Source organism: Grus americana, chromosome 8 (genome assembly GCF_028858705.1).
Source record: "Grus americana isolate bGruAme1 chromosome 8, bGruAme1.mat, whole genome shotgun sequence".
Classification (NCBI taxonomy): Eukaryota; Metazoa; Chordata; class Aves; order Gruiformes; family Gruidae; genus Grus; species Grus americana.
Window position 1 is genome coordinate 9398226 of NC_072859.1, and position 19220 is coordinate 9417445.

Consider the following 19220-nt stretch of genomic DNA (forward strand, 5'->3'; position numbering starts at 1 on the left):
AGGCAAGGCAAGGCAAGGCAAAGCAAGGCAAGGCAAGGCATGGCACGGCAAGGCAAAGCAAGGCAAGGCAAGGCAAGGCAAAGCAGGCAAGGCAAGGCAAAGCAGGCAAGGCAAAGCAGGCAAGGCAAGGCAAAGCAAGGTAAGGCAAAGCAAGGTAAGGCAAAGCAAGGCAAGGCAAGGCAAGGCAAGGCAAGGCAAGGCAAAGCAAAGCAAGGCAGGGCAAGGCAAGGCAAAGCAAGGCAAGGCAAGGCAAGGCAAGGGAAGGCAGGGCAAGGCAAGGCAAGGCAGGACGAGGGCAGTAGTGGGGACCGGAGCAGCTCGGCGCAGCAGGCGGGGCCTGCACAGCGGAGGCGTGACCTGCGCTAGAGGGGCGTGGCCTGCACACCGGGGGGCGGGTCCAAGGGGGCGTATCCCAGCTCGCTCCGCCCCCCCGCTCGGCCCACCATCACGCCACCGGCGGTGCTGTCCCCGCCCCCTTGGCGCATACCGATTGGCGGGAGGGCCGGGGCGTCACGTGCGGGACGCGCTTATAGCGCGGGGGGGGCACGACGGCGGCAGCGCGGGATGGAGCGGGTGGTGCTGGTGACCGGGGCCAGCGGGTGAGCGGCGGGGACCGGGCACCGGGCGGGGGAGGAACGGGAACGGGGCGGGATGGGCCGGCCCAGCCCGCTCAGCGTTGTATCTGACACCGTGCCGTTGCAGCGGCGTGGGGCTGGCGCTGTGCCGGCGGCTGCTGGAGGAGGATGGCCGCATCCATCTCTGTATCGCCTGCCGCAACGCCGAGAAGAGCGAAGCCACGCGAAACCTCATCTTGGCCGCGCACCCCGCCGCCCAGGTCTCCACCGTGGAAGTGGACCTGGGTAACCTGGCTTCTGTCCTGCGTGTCACCCGTGAGCTCCGCTGCAGGTACCGGGTCTCCGTCCTCCGCCCCACCGGGCCCCCCTGGCTGCCCTCCGCCTCTCACCCCTGTGCTCTTCCCCACTTAGGTTTCAGCGCCTGGACTTTGTCTATCTCAACGCTGGGATCATGCCTAACCCACACGTGAACTTCAAGGCACTCTGGCATGGCCTCCTCACCGGGTAGGAGATGTTGGGGGGGGCTGGTCCGTGGGGTGCTGGCAGCATGGCCACAGCCAAGGCACGCCCTTATTCCCCTTCCCCAGTGCGACGTGGAGCACGTCCCTGTGCCCCAAGGCACCCAGTGCTGCTTGTGATCCCTGGCGTGGGGTCTGCCGCGTGCGGGGCGAGGGTTCACCCAAAGCCTGCGGTTCCTGGCGCTAGGCATGGAGTGAAAAACGCCGGTGTGCTGCTGGGGAGGGGAAGTCTGCTCTCACTGGGTCTCCTTGCTGTTGTTTTGGCTCTGCTGTGGGTTTTTGTAGTTGTTATCAGCTGTGGATCGTGGTAGTTTGTGAAGCTAGTGGTTGATGCTTGTTCTATAAGCACCACGGGGATGTGCCAGTATTCTATAAGCAACACGGGCAAGCTGAGCTAGGGAGCGGTGACACGTCTTGAGCCTAATGCAGTTGTTGGGGTGATGAATATGGGTGCTAGACTGCTTTCCTTATCCACACTGGGCTTGGCCCTAGGCTTAGTTCCAAGCTGGAGCTTGATTTTGTTATCTGAATGTGAAATGGAAGAGCAAGACTTTTTTATTTATTTATTTTTAATGGTACTTTACTGTGGTTAAGGAAGGGACAAGTCTTCTCTGCTCTAGCTAGTACTGAGGCACTTGCAAGTAAAGGGGCTGGGATGCTCTGTAAACTTTTTCCAGCCATTTTTGAAACTAGAGAGTCTGCCTGGAGGGTGGGGGATGCTTCTGAAGGGCTGAAGCAGGGAAACAGTAGATGCCTCCTGGCTGTGTTCCTCTCTAACTCCTGTCCTTGGCTTCCAGGAGGGTGCTTCACATGCTGACCACTGCGGAAGGCATAATGACCCAGACGGACAGGCTGAATGGAGATGGACTTCAGGAGGTGTTTGCTACCAACCTCTTTGGACACTTTATCCTGGTGAGAATCATAGAATGGTTTGGGTTGGAAGGGACCTCAAAGATCATCTAGTTCCAACCCCCTGCCATGGGCAGGGACACCCTCCACTAGCCCAGGTTGCCCAAAGCCCCATCCAACCTGGCCTTGAACGCTCCCAGGGATGGGGAAGTGGCTGCGTATGAAGATCGAGCCCTCAGTCTGGTGGTTGATGTGGGTACCGATGAATCAGTTCTGTCTCACAGGTTTGGATGCTGATGCAGGCTGCAGCCTGGCTGATGAAGAATGATAGGGCAAAGGTCTTGAGCTTTGTTTAAATAGCAATAAATGGCGATAGTGGTTGCAAGGGTTAATATAATTTTGAGGTTACTCTAGTCAGCCAGTGGATAGCAGTAAACCATAGGTAGTTCTCTCTGTCCAGGGTGAATACTAAGGCTTGGCTGTATTAAATTCCGAGGTGCTCAACTGAGCTGTGCAGGAGAATGGCGGCTGCTTGTAAATGCTCCTAATGGACCTTGGGCTGAAGTTATACCCCAACAGTGGCTGCTTCTGGCTAGTCTAGTGAAGATTGGCCAAGAAAGCTGAGATTTTAACAACTGTAAAGCTATACTGCCAGACTTCAAAATTACTGTGTAATTTAAGTAAGTTAACAATTCTTTTGCAGGTTCGTCAACTTGAGTCTCTACTCTGCGGTAATGAAAAGCCCTCACGACTCATCTGGACCTCTTCCAGCAATGCCAGGGAGTCTGCCTTCAGCCTCTCTGACTATCAGCATGCCAAGGGGCAGGAATCATACAGTTCCTCCAAATATGCTACTGACCTGACAAGTGTGGTTCTGAACAGGAAATTTAATAAGCAGGTGATGATGGCATTTGTATGTTTGAAGAAACCTAATGAGCTCCTACTATTTATAATTATCATTACATTGTTACCTAATTGCACTCATTTGTAGCAATCTGATATGTTCCCTAACACGCATGTGAGAACTAGACACAGCCGAGGTTGAACCAGTGGTGTGGGCGGTGGAGAATCTGCCAGAGAGATTGCTCCTGGGGTTTTCATCCATGGGTTTTAGCTGAAAGCAGAAGGTTTTTTGGAGCAATCCCTACCTTGCAAGCTCTAGCTGTCGCGTTAGACAAAAGAACTGGTCTTAAAGAGCGAAGAGCTGCTGCTGTTCTCGGGCGTACCTGCCTATCGGAATGGGGCTGCTCAGGCAGCTTTGCTTGCGAGCACTTGAGGTGCAGGCTCTGCTGTCTCTCCTGATGGCTCCATGCTGGTACTCAAGCTTGCTAAGCTGTATGAGCAACCTGCCATCCCTGTCATGGGCGGATTTTGTTGGCAGGCTGCAGCCCTAGTCCAGCGATAGTGATTGCACTCTGAAGTACTACAAGAGAAAATGGTCTAGTCCTAGAAGGCTGGACTCTTATCTCTTGAAGGTGAGGTAGCCTTTGATCTGAGTGGGCTGTAATTTGTGGGATGACTGCTGAGCTGCGTGTAGACTGCGACATGAGGTTGTGATGTGTTGGGAGGCTGCGCCTCCTGTCTCACGGGCTTGCAATGGGCCCAGCTTTATCATGAACATCTCCAGTTTGGGCCTCTCAGAACTCACTACATCTATTCAGTCTTAGCTCTGCTACCTTTAGAGAGGAAAGCATCTACTGTTAACTGGTCTCTATACTCACCTTCATTTTCTTGCTGAGAAGTACTAGGAGGGAAAGAGTATGACCCATTCTCAGACTAACTGTTGTGTATTTGCACACTGACCTGGTTTCTTCTCTGCAGGGTCTGTATTCCAGTGTTGTTTGTCCTGGTCTCGTTATGTCTAACATGACCTACAGAATCCTGCCAGTTTTTCTGTGGAAGCTGCTAATGCCCATCATGTGGTTGGTAAGTGGATCTCCTGGCTCACTTTGGGTTGAGGTAGCCCTGCTGTGATGAACTTCACTGCAAGTGATGTGCAGCGTGCTTCTGGCTCCTTGCTACCCATGCTGCTATACAGCTCTTCTTCCTTCTGTTGGATCGAGCGGGCTGGCCCCTCTGCAAACCTTCCCTTTGGCACCTTGGGGCCCCGATTTCCAAGCTGAGTTTGGAGGTTTGGTGCTGGACAGCACTGTACGTAGAGGCAGAGCTCAGCCCTTCAGCCACAGCAGCGTTTGTCAAGGCTCCCCTTGGAAGGTTTGCCAGCCTGTGGTGGGCTTGTGAAACGCTGTCGTTCTGGTGGCAGCAGAGCTCGGGACAAAACTCGGCCCCTGTGCTTTGAGATGGTGTTTGTTTCTAGAACAGACTCTGTATTTTTCAGTGTTCTTCCTTCCATCCCTCTAGAAGGCAGCGTCTCCTGCTCTCTTTCCATCCCTGGGGAAAGCAAAGCCTGCTGTTCTCCATTGCTTCTTCACCAAAACTTTCCTTGCCTTTCTTCCTCTGGGCTTCAGCTTTTCAGGTTCACTGCAGTTCTGTCCCTGAAGGCTGCCTGCTCTGAGCCCTGAGGCTCCTGCTGCAGGATCGACCTTTCGGCTGAAGCTGCCCCAGCCGGTGGCAGCCGATCCCGAGGGATCGCGTTTCTCCTGGCAGCGTTGCAGATGCTCTCTGCCTCCTGCCTGGTGCACTCTTGCGACCATTCAAGAAGCGGTGCCTGCGGGGCATATGCGTGGCCCGTTGCCTCTGGCTTTGGGGGTGAGCTCTGGGGGGGGGGGGGGTGGGATACGGAGCGAGGCTTGCTGAGCTATCTGGTGGGTGGCTCTGGAGACCAGAGTCTGTGGTGATAAAGGGATGCTTTAGTCGTGTGGGCAGTGTTACCTGTAGTCCACTTTGAGAAGCATTTCTACTTCTGGTAGATGATCTGGTGTGGTTGAGCTGCAGAGGGCTTGCCAAAAAAAACCCAAACCAACCTTGGGCCAAAATACCGATTCTGTCATGTACTTCTTTTCCCCTCAGATCCGCTTTTTTGCCAAAACTTACACTCTGACACCGTATAATGGAGCAGAAGCTCATGTAAGTAGTTCACAACTTGATTTTAATATTCCTTCCTTCTGGGTAACCCTTCCAGTCTGCTGGCTTGAACAAAGAGCCTCTCGGCAAGGCTGCTGGGCGAGTGCTGTATTTCACCCCTGACCAGCACGCAGCAGTGAGTGCTGGGGGACCAGCTATGACCAGGGCTGAGCCACCAGCTGATGCTTATGCCCTTCATCAGATGCCCATAAAATAAACGATTTTGGAAAAGACACTATTCCTTCCCTCTTGGTCAGGGAGAGCGCTGCTGTCCCCCTGGCAGTGAGCAGGCAGAGGGGAAGGGTGGTGGGTAACGCAGGGCACAGTGTCCCGAGAGCTGCAGTGAGCGAGTCCAGCCGCGGGGACTTCTTCAGTGGTTTAGCACTGGGACATAAACACGGTTTGCTGCTCTGGTAGGTCACAGGCGAGAGGAGCCAGCTTGGACTTCTCTGGATATCAAGTCTCCTCCTGCTTGGTGGAAGCACCTGTACTGTGTTCGCCTGTGTCCACTGACAGTTGGGTCCTTGGCTGTTCGGTTGGGACGGTGTGTGCTAGACTCGTACACGTTTGTGCTGTTCTTCCTAGGTGTGGCTCTTCAAGCAGAAGCCAGAGTACCTGGATGCACTTGTCAAATACCACAGCTGTACTTCTGGACTGGGGAAGAACTACGTGGAGCCCAGAAAGGTGAATGGAGCAGCAGCCTCCTGCTGCAGGGGACTTGGCTAGGGGTCTGCCATCGGCCTTGCATGGAGGAGTCAGTGCCAAGGGTGTCCTGTGTCTGGAGTGGAAACAAGACACATGTTGAATGCTGAGCAGCAAGGAGGGATGTGGGGTTATCTGCGAGGTTTCCTGGAGTAACTCCTGGCTGCCAGCTTCAGGCTGGAGTCTGGGAGGCAATGGGAAGCGATGGTCAGAACAGGATGGGTGTGTGGTGATGCTTTCCCAAAATATGTTCTGGCTCGTTCCCTGGTGATAGATGCCTTTGGTTGCCTCTCTGTGAATGTAGGAATTCTGGAGATGCACCCTGCTATCTCCAGAGCTGCCCTTGGCGTCTGTGCTAGCTGCCACCAAGGTGATGGTCTCACAGTATTGTTCTTACTGTCTTCCAGATTGATGTGGATGAAGAAACTGCTGAGAAACTGTACCAAAAGCTGTTGGAACTGGAGAAGCAGGCTCTAGAGAGATACAGTGATCTCCTAGATTAGTAAAGCCAGTCTCAGTGGGATAACAGTCTTGTATTGGTAACATGGGCTTTCTTCATTCTGGTGCTACTTGTGATGCCTGCTGTTCTGCAGGCACATGGCTTCAGACCCCATCTTCCTTCTCGACAGAAGGTGAACAGTTCCTGAAAGTGGAAATGTGAAAACTGAAGAGAAATACTTAGTCTTTCTGGGATGGGATATTTTTCTGGCATAAAACTGGAGACCTAGAGTGGGTGGAGACTGTCTTAATGCAGTTGCAAAGCAAGCGTCTTGCAAAAGCATGACTGAACTGTACACAGTTCAGGAACAGCCTCAAAACGTGGTTTAAATCTGGCTTAGCGCAGGAAAGGCAACAGTCTGGGGTGCTGCCCTGCGTCTTGGCTCTACCAGTCTTTCTAGATGGCTCAAGTGCATTACCTGTGGCTGATCCTGAAGTACTTGAAGGCCCATCTTTGGAAGAGCTGCTCTTTGTGCACCAAAGCTTTCCAGATGTGTTCAACAAGATTGAACCTTGACTGGAAGTCGGGCTCTGCACAGCTTCGGAAGCCAAGCTGCTGAAGAGTTGGCCGAGAAGTGCACTGCCTGCCTCAGCTGTGAGGACAGATGCCTTGCTGTCCCTGGGTGTGGGGCCATGAAGGTTCTAACCACGACCAGCTGGAAGGACTGAAGCTGTTGATGTTAACCTGGGCTCAGGGCTAGTCGGCTCTGTTTGTAGCCAGAGTGAGGGGTTACCATGTTATTTTATCTATTTAACTCTCTTTATATAAATTTACCATACTGAGCATTCTTCCTGTTGTCTATCTGGGGATCTTCACCAAGTACCTGGTGTACTTCAGGTGCTGCAATGAATAAATGACTGGAACTGACTTGTCCTTGCTGCAGTGGTGTTTTTACTCCCATAGCTGGCTGCTTTTGACTCGGAGGGCTGGGACGGAGTTCTGTTTCTCTCTCCTCGCGCAATAAGCCTGCGCATCCCTGGGAAGCGTGGGGTCTCTCCCCTCCTGCCGCAGGAGAGCTGTTAACCACGGGTTTGGGCTTACTTCTCTTCTTCCTTCTAGTTAATGAAAGGCATGAGTGACTTCTGAAGACTTCAGTGTGGTTTTGTGTCTTGAGCACCTGTGGTGTGGCTGAGACTATTTCCCAGCCTCGGGCACTTGGGAGATGTGGGTGTCTCTGGCGCTTGCTCACCCTGGTGCGTCACGTAATTACTGATTTAATGCTCCCTAGTAAAGCAGCGTTACCGTGTGCCCAGGCGCTTCCCTGGGGCCCGGCGGGGGCCAAGTGGGGTCAGGCGGGAGGCTGTGCTGCACAGCCCTGCACCGCCCCGGATGCAGCGGGGGGGCCCAGAGCTCTGGGGGTGCGGCAGGGCTGGGGGGCTCCCAAGGGTTGGCTTGGGGGTCTGTAGGAAACTGCCTGAGCACAGAGCTGGCGTCCGGGAGAATCCAGGCGCTGCAGAGGCTCTTCATTGAGTTGGCTTGTAGGGATACAGATTTAAAGAATCTTGCTTTTATTTTTATCCCCTTCCCAGCCTCCGTTGTTTTTGAGCACCCCAAAAGCAGAGGGGTACTGCTAGCACGGTGGTGCCTGCAGTAGAAATAGCTCAGTGTTGAGGCTGGGCTGAGCGGCACCTCTCAGCTCAGCCCTCGTGAGAAGACCTGAGCTACCCGCCGTGCTGTGGGTGGAACGTGCTCCCTTTGGGCCCCACCTTGGAGCAGGATGAGACGTTGGCCGCTGAGGAGTGGTGCTTCCCTTGGCTATGGCGGGAGCTGTTCAGTCGTGAAGCAGACAGGGGTGTGCTTATGTGGACCTTTATTCGAATGCAATGAAGTCTCTCCCAGCACCAGATCTGGCTGCTGTGGCTTTGTTCAGCTGCGTCCTGAAACGGCCTGGGGCCAGAGCCCCCCCCTTTACGGTGCCGTTTCTTCTCCCCAGGAGTCAGTGGCTGTCTGTCTCTTCAACGTGGTGCACTTCATCCCCACAGCATCCTACAGCAATATCTGGCTCCTTGTTCTAGAGAATAATTAAGCATGTCATCTTGATTGATGTTAGATGACCATTTCCCTGCTGTGTGCCTCAATTTTTGGGGGGGGTGGGGGCACCCCAGAAAGGGAGACACAGGTGTGTTTCCCTGCTTTGTGCCCCAGAAAGGGGGCTCAGTGTTAGAGAAAATGCGCGTTTCTGTGCTGCTGTGTCTGAGCTCAGCCTGCTGCGTGGTTTAGTTTCACCTTTGTCACTGTGAAGGCACCTGGTGCACCGCAATGCGAGTTACATCCTGGGAGATGCAGGTGTGGGATTCAGGAGTTGCGGGGGATCTGCTGCAGCACGTGGTTGGTGTGGATGCAGTGGCCTTTGGAGATCTCTAGCTCAGCTTCTTGCTCAGTTACGTGAAGAAGAAACAAAAGGCACTAAAGTACAAGCCGAGCCCTGGAGAGATGGGACAACCTGGGAAGATGGAATAGCACTTGTGGTTTCCCATGAGTTTGGTGCTGCATGGAGCTGGAGATGCACAATCAGGCCAGGTGTCTCCAGAAGACTGCTTTTCAGTTGGAGGAGGTGCTCTAGTGTCCTACAGCACGTGTCACAGGACCCCACTGCTCTGTCAGGGTTTCTGCCTGCTTTTTGTGACCCCAGGAGTCATTGTCCATATCCTTCTGTAGAAGGAAACTTGGCCACGCTCAACCTCATCTTCTGCTCCTCTTCACCTGGACATCTTTGCATCCAAAGGATGGGACCGTCCTGTGAGACGGGAACCGTAACCACCTCTTAAATTTCATCTTTTGTCTTGAAAGCACAGGTGGGACCTGGCGCCTTGAAATGGAGACTGCCCAAAGGGCAGGGGGTGGCTCAGGTGTTTGTTGCCCTCTGTGAACTTTGCCTGGTGAATCCGTCCCAAGGTGTGCTGTGGCACCTGGTTTGGCTGCCCGTCACCCAGGTGACTGCAAGCAGAGCCGGCTGATGCTCTGGAGCTGCCAGTCTGTGGGGAGGGATGGCTCCTCGTGCCCTGCTCTTGGCTAACAGACACCTAAGCATGGAGCTTATCCCCCAGCTAATCCCTTTCGGCTGGCAGGCACATCCAGGCGTGACAGCAGTAATGGAGAAACGGCAACTGGGTCAAGGAGAGCAGGCAGGTACGTGCATCTGTCCACCGCCTCCCAGTGTGCTCCAGACCCCTTGCCTTCGCTTGCTAAGGTAGTGGAGGCACCGCTGATGCCGTTGTGTGAGTCAGGTGCCTCCGCTGAGGTCACGCACGTGGAGTTGTCGAGCCCTTTGTGCAATGAAAACAGGTCCTGCCCAGAGCGTGGGGCCCGGTGGTGACGCAGGGTGGTGAGAAATGCTGGGCATGGGATGGGGGGAGAGCCGGTAGCGGCAGCTCTGAGTCAGTGCGAAGACCATGTGTGCAATCCTTGGATTTGGAGTTTTCCAGAGATGCTCTGGGGCAGGTCTTGAGCATGAAAACTTGTCTCAGTTGCTCTGTGACACCCTGTGCAATCGGGCTGCGTGATCTAATATCTAATCATTACACCTCATCCTGAGTCACTGGTTTCTTATCTTTACGGGCAAACGTGTTGCCTTGCTCCAAACACAGAGTCCTCCATTGCTTTACAGCTCAGCTGGCTTTCAGCTATGTAGGACATCGATAATAGGAGCGTGGGTGGGAACTGCAGCCCAAGCCATGGCCAAGGGAGGAGAAAGCTTGAGACTGGTGTGGCAGGGCTGAAATCCTGGTGGCTGGGTGACCTATGCCTGTTCAGGAGAAGGCAATGGGATTGAAGGAAACAACAAGGCCCAGCATGTGCTCCTGTAAACAGGGGTGGATGTGACACAGCCAGCTTGTTTCAAAACATCCAGGTTAACCTTTGAACGGCAACTTTGATGTTGAAAGTGCTCGAGGAGAGCTGCCCAGAGGGGCTGGGGGGAGAGGAGAGACGTAGCTCTGAAGAGCTGGGTGAGAAACAGGGAGCAGAAACCCCTCCTCTGGGAGCGTTGCAGGAGCACGATGGGTCTGTCTGGCAGGGCAGAGCCAGGGGTGATGTGGATCCAAGTGGGTTTTGCTGAGAATGAGCAAAACTGTAGAGCCCCAGGAAGTTTTTGGCTGGGAGGGAGCTCTCAGACCTCGAGCCAGCCCCACTCTGAGCAGGGATGGCCTCACAGCTGGACCAGGCAGCTCAGGGATGTCTCCAGGGATGAAGACCCCACAGTCCCCCCGGACCCTGTCCTGGGGCTGCTCCCACACACCATCCTGCTTTGCAGCTTCCCAGGGGAGAGTAAGGCTGAATTGCTCAAAGGGTGAGACGTCGGAGGCTCGGGGCAGACGTGTGCCACACGGCCGAGGAAATGGGAAAGCCCAAAGAGAGCCGAGACTTCCTGCAGGGTCAGGGAGAATTTCAGTGTTGCTTTGCCCAAAGGAGAAACCTCAAATGGGAACAGGTGAATGAGTTCAGGAACAGCTTGTGAGAAGAATCAGAATGAGTAATAAATCCTTTATCTAGCTCATCAATAGGTGCTCCTGTGTAAGAGCAGGGCTTGGAGAGGCTGCGATGCTGTAATTAACATTTTTGGCATCAGTGCTCAGTGAGAGGAGCCTGAGAAGGCTGCCCTGCCAGAAACCCTCTCGCAGATGCAAGGATTTGTATCAAACCAAAGTGCTAGCAGGGGAGACTACGGGGCAGGCAGATGAACGAGCAGGGATGGATGACATTCATCTTGAGGCAAAGTAGCTGAACTGATCGCTGTGCATTCATTTCTCCCTTAAAACTGTCTCAAGCAAAGCAAACAGGAGGAGGTGGCTGGATACCAAGCCTGGGGTCAAGCTGTGCAGGGTCTTGCTGTGAGACAGCACAGATGCTAAATGCTGATGAAGCATCCTCTTTCTCAAAAAAGGAGCTACTGAAGACAAAGACGACCTCAGAGTGCTACAGGGCGGTACATCTCCAGTCTTGCCCTCTTTGTTTCTGTCTGACTTTATTCTGTCTATGTCATTAAGATCTTGCTCTTTGTTTCCATCTGTCTCAGCAGAAGCTTTGCCCGGTTCAGTTTGGTTCAGCATACATCTCCCTGTGGGTGTCATGTCCCCTGTCTGTTCCTCCAGGGCAGTGACAGTGGGAGGCACGTGGCAGGCTGGCAGAGAGCTGGCAGCCGGGCGTTCAGGGCCCCTTCAGGGCTGGCTGCACACAGACAGCCTCCGTAACCCTACTTTGGTACCACTGAGATGCCATGCGGTGCCACCCCTAGCTGAGCATCGCAGACTGAACGCCATTGTGTTCAGCTCTGGAGACCTAGGCATGCTCGCCCACAACCCATGCACTCCTGAGGTTCACCTCCAAAGTAGCTCCGTGAGTCACTGTGTCCTGCCCCTCTGCGGGAAGCACAAGGCAGGTGCAGCAATATCTCATGTCCTTGTCATCTGGATAGATGGTGGCTCATCCATGGTAAGCCAGCAAAAGCCAGACCTGCTGAGATGGTTTGGATAAGTCATTTTCAAGCAGAGGTGCATGAAGGCTGCAGGGATGCTGCTCTGTGCCTGCCAGCCCCACAGAGCCTGGGACACATGCTGCATGGCCTCCAGGCACCGGTGATTTATTAATGGCCTTAAAATGCAGTGACACCACTCAGGAGCAGAGCAGATCCTCACGCTACCTAGCCACTGTCTGCCTGTAGGCAGCTGCCACAGCTTGGGGGTCAGAGAGCTGCATCACGTCCCTGCTTCAAATTCTCTGGATACCTTTCAGCAAGTCATGGCTTCTTGGCCTTGGGCAGATCTTGGGTTGACTCAAGCTCTTCCTGCTGTGCCCAGCCGCTCCCCAGCCAGCTCACGATACACATTCTTGTCTGGAGAGGGATGTGTTGTCACCTGGGTCTGGGCTGCTTGGATGGGAGCGGGCTGGGGGGACCACTTGGGTCCATGCGATAGCAGAGGTGTCAGGGAACAGAAAGGGTTGGAGACCAGCTGTGAGGATGGCTCCATCTCTGGGCTAGCTGCCAGGCAGCAGCAGAGATTGAGGTATGAAGTTAGAGAGAGGAAGCTGTAGCACACACATTGCCTCATGTTTAGGCTGGAACAGAAGACCAGATCTAAGGTTGGAGAAGTCAGATTGGTGGGGGCAATGGGCAGTTTGGGGATTTCTCTGTGTACAGGCAGTGGGCAGTGTCTCCAGATGTTTTATTGTAGACTCACTGGAGCGTTGATGACATGGGCTTCTGCAGGTCCCTTGTTGGGGATGTGCTTCTTGGCGCAGGACTAGCACCAGCACCGACAATCCACCTCTCTGTTCCCTGCTGCTACAGAGCCCCACGGTGCTGCTCATGTCCTTGGGCTCTTCTGCTCTCCTTTCATGCCCTGAGTTGTGAGGCTTTTGGATCCAGGGCTCTTACACGCTAGCCTTGCACCTAAGGTAAGAGGTCCATCCTCATGCCCAAACACCAAAGGTGAGCTCTCTCCGAGGGGCAAGATGTGCCAGGGTAGCAGTGACCCCGGGTGCTTGGCAATGGGGAAATCCATGATGCAGCTCCCTGCTCTGTATGGGGTGGGTGTGTTGGCAGCTGCCCTGTCACATTGTGGGCCTTTTGGGGACCCCTCCAACATTTGCAGTGGGACCAGAAGTCAACAGAGGTCCCCATGGCTGTGGGTGGACCTGGCCAGTCACACGAGCAGCACCCAGTTTATCTCCCACATCAGACACCAGGAATGAACTTTTGCCTTGCCGAAATCCAGCCCTCGGGCCAGCGAACTGCTCAGCAGCGTGCCAGCCCGGCAGGCAGCTCTCACTGGATGCCAGAGAGCTGCCTCAGTCCCATGGGCACCAGCTGCTTCCTCCCACCCACGTGGCGATGGCCCTTGGCACTTCCTTCCTCAACGAAGCCCTCAGCACGTTCAGCAGCTCTCGCCAGGGGCCCGGGCACGGTGTTTAATAAGAAGGGGCCACAAGGGTGGGACACCTCCTGTGGGAGATCCCTCCTCGGTGTGCACAGTTGTTCTCCAGCTGTGGAGGCTGAGAGCTGGGTCCAGCCTCTGCTCTTCTTGCTTTTCACAACTCGGGAACAATGCTGTTGGGGTGTAGAGCGGTAATGTTGGCGAGGATATAGGAGAGGAGGGTAAGCACGCAGTCATGATGGTGGGATTAGAAGCTGGTGGGATGGATGTGTCTTCCCAAATGTCCCTTGGGTCCCTCTTGAGCCCGCAGGGTCCTCAATGAGTCAGGGGCGCCGACCGCAGCGGAGCGAGCTGCTGTTGTTATCCCAAAGCAAATAGGGAGCATGCTGGGACACGTTTGGTGGCACTGGGGCTGGTTCCATCCCAAGATGTCCTGCCAGGGGCAGCTCACTGGAAGGTGCTGTTGGCACGTGGTGGCTACGTCCTGGAGAAACTTGCCCTGGCGCATCCACCCTACCTGTTCAATCACCTGCCCTGAATGCTGCAGATCAGGCTGATGTTTGCTGCTCACTGCCTGATGAGCTGAGCTTCATAATTAGTTGCAACAGGACCTGCCAACACTCCTTGTGACCCAGACCTCTGCCAGGGAGAGGTCTTCATCAGCCCTTGCTAATCCCCATTTTCTCCCCACCTTTTCTTGTTGACTGTGCCCATATCTCCCTCTCTGAGGTGCTCACCAGTGACGTGGTTGCTGCAGGACAAACGTCAGCCTTAGCAGTGTTTAGCAGAGCACCGGTATGTGAGCTGTGGGTTCAACCACAGTGTCTTGGACACCACAGAAGTGCTGTTTGGAGCAGGACAGGCAGTCCGTGCTGGACCTTCCCCATGCTCTCTTTGCCAGCGGTGCCAAATGCTGACCACCAGCAGCTTCAGCGGGGGCTGGCTGGGGTGTGCGAAACTCTGCCTGCATTTTCCTGCACAGCCCAGGTCCTCTGACCTCTCAGGTCCACAGTTCAGCTCAGGAGAGAGCAGAGCAGGGTATTAACGAGAAGGACGTCCCAAGGCGGGTGCCAGAGCAGCTGGGAGTTACGCGGGAGAGCCAGGCTGGTTTCCTCAGAGCCACAAGGACTGAAGCCAAACAGTCCTCAGAGACTCACTTTTATCCAAGTTGGAGGTTTCCCCAGAAAATTCTAGTGGGGTTTTCTGTCTGGGAGATCAAACCAGAAGGCTCCACCTCCTTGCTTTGCGCAGGGGTGAGCAGCACCGCGCTGAGCCCCTGCTTCCCCTGCGGGCCCCGTCTTTGCAGGGCTGCCCTGAGCACAGCTGGGTCAGCCCGCAGGCAGGGGAGCTGGGGCGGGTGGGAAGGCGTGAGCCCAAGGTGCTACGGCCAGGGCTGCGTGGAGATGTTTGTGTCCTTCCCACCCACCTTGTTAAATCACAGCTTTTGTCTACAGATCACTCATCTTGTGTTTTCAGCTGAACGTTCAACTCTAGAGGCACTGCTTTTTGCGACTGTGCTGGGTTTTAGTGAGAGCTCGTGCGACGCGCGCGGGCGTAGATGGGTGCTCATGCAGCTGCCGTGCAAAGGGTGGTGTGAGCACACGTGTGCAGTGTCGGGGGTGCCACTGCTGTGGTGAATCCCCTGCGCATCCCTTCCTGTCACAGTCTCCATCAAGGGTGGGACATGCTGATCAGCTCCGGGTGTGTCCCTGCGTGTCCAGGTACCGATGGAGCGGCCGGGGCACCGTGTGGCTGTGCTGGAAACGTGCTGACACGGCAGGGCATCGGCGTTGGCTGAGTGGCATCGAAATCCAGGGATGGTCTCGCACGGCCCCACGCAGCGGAGAAGGCATGCTGCGCTGCTTTGATTTGCAAGTTCGAGGGCATTTGTATTTTGAAACGCAGCAAGGTGGAACCTTTCCTTGATCACAGGGGCTTGGCCAGGTTTAATTACAGTGTGCAGAGGGGACAGGTACAAACAGCTGGCATCTCAGGGAGGCAGGATGTGTACAGCTGCATTCCCGCACCGGGGAAGAAGGCAGTGAGTATGGGCTGGGGGTCAGGAGGGCAGGCACTCCTGTCCATTACCCTCTGGCTTTTTTTGTCATCTTTTGTGCTGCTCAAAGTTGGGCCCCTAGCCGGACCCATTTTCCCAGCCGTGCTGTGCATGGGGTAACCCATGGGGCAGGGGTTCCCATGGATGAAGAGTAGGGCTGCAGGGTTTCCGAGGCTGCCGCGGGATCTGTGCCGCCTGCACCGCGCAGGCACAGGACAGGCACCCGCGGTGTGCAGAAAACCCCAGGCAGGTCCAAAAAGTCTCTGACACTGGTGGGAAAGTGCCAGGCCCCAGAGTCTGGCAGCATTGCTTGGTGAATGGGAATAGGAATGCCATGAATTTCAGCATCATATGGTTATAAGGCAGAACTTGTATGAAGTTTCACTCTTCTCATCTGACAGTGATCTGAGCTTTGTACTCAGTGCCTATGCAGTCCAGCTTGGTGCAAGTTCTCCTAAACACAGGTTTAAGCTGCTCTCATAGGCTCTTACCAGGTAGAACAGATCTGCCTAGGAAGCCTGGGGCTCATCCAGCCAGCTAACCCATCTGACACAGCACAACTCTCCTGGCTTGCTCCAGGTTTTAAAAACCATTCTTTTAAAGTTTTATTATCATTAGACATATTTTTAAATATGTCTCCTATTCTGGCTTGGACAGATCTCCTCTGTCTGCCCAGGGCTTGCTGAAGGAAGGGTGCTGAAAGGTCAGGCTTGATGCAGTCGTGCCTCCCACAGGCACACGGGTTGGACAGCCTCAGAAGGTATGGATTCCAGGGTATGTCCCTGTTCACCCAGGTCTCGTTTGACTCACAGGCATAAACACAAGTGTCACTGCTGAGGTCAGTAGGGAAACCTCTCAAATTGCTGGGCAACTCAGGGTCACGTCATGAGCTTTCCTGTCTAGTCACGTTGCCCCATGAGATGGATTTCCTCCTTCAGTGGATGGAGGTAGGAGGGAGCTTCCCTCATCCTGGGCATCAGCAGCAAAGCCGCTTGGTGGGGCTTTGATGATGCACAAGTGACTGTCACTGCTTGCTGAGGCCCCCCCCACCAGGCTGCATGGCCTCCTGCCATCCAACCATGTGCTGTCCCCAGGTGAGCGGCATCTGTTGAGGCCACCTCTCACTTCAAATGCTCAGATATCTCTCTGCTGGGCCTTGGCAGCTGCAGAAGCATTGCCTTCATGAACCCCTGGCTGCAGTTGGCAGCAGGCACTGAGTGCAGAGCCCAGGGACATGATGGCATATTCCACCAGCCATTTTCTATATGTGACCTCTGGAAGGCACAGCTGGACTAGCTCATAGTGCCTTGCAAAATCCAGCCTGGGAATGCTAACAAGGCGACCTGCCTCCTGCAACTTTGGTCTCTCTCAACAGGATGTGGTGCTGGCACCCAAGGCCATGGGACCAAAAGCCACAGGAGCTGAGGCCACAGGGAGGTGCTGGAAAGAGCTACAGCACGCAGCAGGAGTGTGCAAGGATCAACCACAGCCTCTAGGCTCACCTTGCTCACCTCCGGGCCAGGCAACAGGGAAGATGACGTGTCCCACCGGGGATGCTAGGTATTTCTCAGCTTTTGGCCCTAAGTTAGCTGGGGTGTGTCCTCTGCAGGTGTGTGTCCTTCCCACCCCCACCAAGACTGGGAGGAGCGGCTGACACGCCAGAGGGTCGTGCTGCCATCCAGAGACAGGCTGGAGAAATGGGCTGACAGGGACCCCATGCATTTCAACACTACACCGGGGGAGGAGCGACCCCAAGCACCAGTACACGCTGGGGGCCACCCAGCTGGAAAACAGCTAGGCAGAAAACGCCCTGAGGGTGCTGGTGGACACCAAGTTGAACGTGAGCCAGCAACGTGCCTGTGCAGCAAAGAAGGCTGATGGTGTCCTGGGGCGCATTAGGGACAGCGCTGCCAGCAGGTAGAGGGAGGTGATCTCTGCTCTGCACGGGTGAGGCCACATCTGGAGTGCGGTGTCCAGTTCTGGGCTGTCCAGTAGAAGAGAGACATGGACATACTGGAGGGAGTCCAGCGGAGCGTCACTAAGAAGATGATGATGAGCACCCCTCCTGCAAGGAAAGGCTGAGCGAGCCGGGACCGTTCAGCCTGGAGAAGGCTTGGGGAGGGTCTGAGGCAGGCCAGCGCTGGCTCTCTGCCCCCGGTATGAAGCATTTTAATTGCAAAGAATTTTAACGAGTGACAGCCCCAAGCACCCGGTTTGTCTCCGCCGGGCCGTGCGCGGGGCTGCGGTGCCACGCGGTGGTGCTGCGCCCCCGCCGAGCGGGACTGCGGCGGGCGCCGGGCACGGCCCGGCAGCGGCAGCGGCGGGCTCCTACCCGGGGGTCCTGCCCGGGGGTCCTGCCCGGGGGTCCCGCCCGCGGCCGCCCGCCCTCGGCGCTGAGCGTCCCCCGGGAGCGGTCCCCGGGCGGTGGAGCGCCCGGCCGCCCCAGAGCTGAGGATGGCGGCGGTTGTCCTCAAAGGGCACGCTGTGCCTCTGCGTGCGCCGCATCCCTCTGTCCTGCCAAGCTCGGCATCCCTTAAAATCAAAATGAATGACTCCCTAGACCTAGCGTCAGGGTCAGCCCGGATCTTACGCCTCCCGCCATCATATCCGTGGCCTGCCTTGATCCGTAATGTCACAGTCCCCGGGCTGCCAGCATCTCTGGCGAGGTGCTGCCCAGAACTCGCAGGGGCCTGGATCGGCACAGGGAGGTGGAAGTTGCACAAAGGCATGCTTTCCAGGGGATCTCGCGGGGGGGTGTGGGGTGTGTAGCTTTTTGCACCCCCAGCTCCAGGCACAGAGATGCTCTGTTGCCTGTCACGGGGCTGTTAGATTCCCTTTTTCCCAGACCTGGTGATGTTTTCATCAGTTGAAGGGCGCTGTCTACCTGCTGCCTTGGGTTTGCAAGAGACCAGTCACACAGAATGGGGTCAGGTGTGGGGACACTGGGGCCTCCTGCTCAGGCCAGGGTCTGGGCCAGCCTTCTTCAGCAAGACAGAAAAAACAGAGCCACACTTGCTTGCTCCGCTGTCCTCCTCTGTCTGTGGATTTGTCTTGTTTTTTTCTTGAAGGGAGAATGTTGAGACTTTAGAGATGACCGCAGTGAACCCAAACTGCCTGTCGCTGTCTCCTCTTGCCCCCAAAGGACAGGCTTAAACTTGTCTTTAACCCAAGCTAAATACCACCAGAAAGGCTTTCTTCCCCTTATAAAGAAATCAACAAAGGATGTCAGTAATATGTGAAATCCTTCCTTTTTGTCTTAAAATACTGTGGTTGATTTGTTTTCCTTCTGTTTCCAGCCTTTGAAAGTGACCATTAGGAAAAGGCTTAAAAGGTTTTAGGTGTGGTTCTGCTTGCCATGGGACCTCTCCGGGCTGCTCTCGCTGCTAGCCCTGATGGTGATATGTCTGCTTGGGAGTTCAGTGCTCTGAGCCAGCTGAGATCTCCCGGAGGCCCTGCAGGACACAAGCTGGGGGCTCTAGAAGCCCCGGTCTTCCAGCCTCAGGGCAGTCTGTGCTGACAGATGGAGTAGCTGCCCCCTGGGAAAGCTCAGCTGTTGTCAGCACTGAGCAGTGGAAGTGGAAGTGAAGGAGCTGGTGCCTGAGGGACATTTTATCCTTGAGGGAGGCTGGTGGGGGGAGGCTTTTAGACATGCCTTTTCCCTCCTATTGCTCTCCAGTTGCTCAAAGGCTGGCTGTCCTTGTCCTCCCATCCTCCCTGGCTGCTTCCCCTGCTCTGTTCTGCTCAGCCTTGCTGCAGAGACAAACCATCCCTGCCACCCTCTCCACAAGCTTTGCTTCCCAGGGAAGCCGGAGGAGAGGGGGGCACGGTGCCATGCCACATGAAGCCTGTGGTCCTGGCCCTGGAGTCAGCAGCTTCTGCTGTCCCCCATGCCACAGCTGCTTATTCTCTCACACAAGATGTTTTCTTTGTGTCTGGCAGCTCCAGCCCTGCAGACTGTCCCTGGGAGAGAGCGATGGGATGGGATGGGAGAGCGGGAGCCCCCTAGACAGGTGGCCTGTCCCAGGGCTGCAGGCACCAGGTTTGGGGTGGTTTGGGGACACACGCATGTTAAGGACTGGGGGTGCTTTGCTGGTGCGCAGCCTTGCTTCAGTGAGAGCTTCACGT

At 55.4% G+C, this 19220-nt stretch overlaps 1 protein-coding gene across 1 annotated transcript; it reads left to right on the forward strand.

Moving 5' to 3' along the window:
* The first annotated feature begins 502 nt into the window (after positions 1 to 502).
* HSD17B7 (hydroxysteroid 17-beta dehydrogenase 7) lies at positions 503 to 7034 on the forward strand. The gene is made up of 9 exons (XM_054834408.1): positions 503 to 599; positions 703 to 906; positions 987 to 1079; positions 1891 to 2005; positions 2646 to 2840; positions 3764 to 3868; positions 4913 to 4969; positions 5552 to 5650; positions 6076 to 7034. The coding sequence occupies exons 1-9, from the start codon at positions 565 to 567 to the stop codon at positions 6169 to 6171; spliced, it is 999 nt and encodes a 332-aa protein (XP_054690383.1). The 5' UTR covers positions 503 to 564; the 3' UTR covers positions 6172 to 7034.
* The last annotated feature ends 12186 nt before the right edge of the window (positions 7035 to 19220 follow it).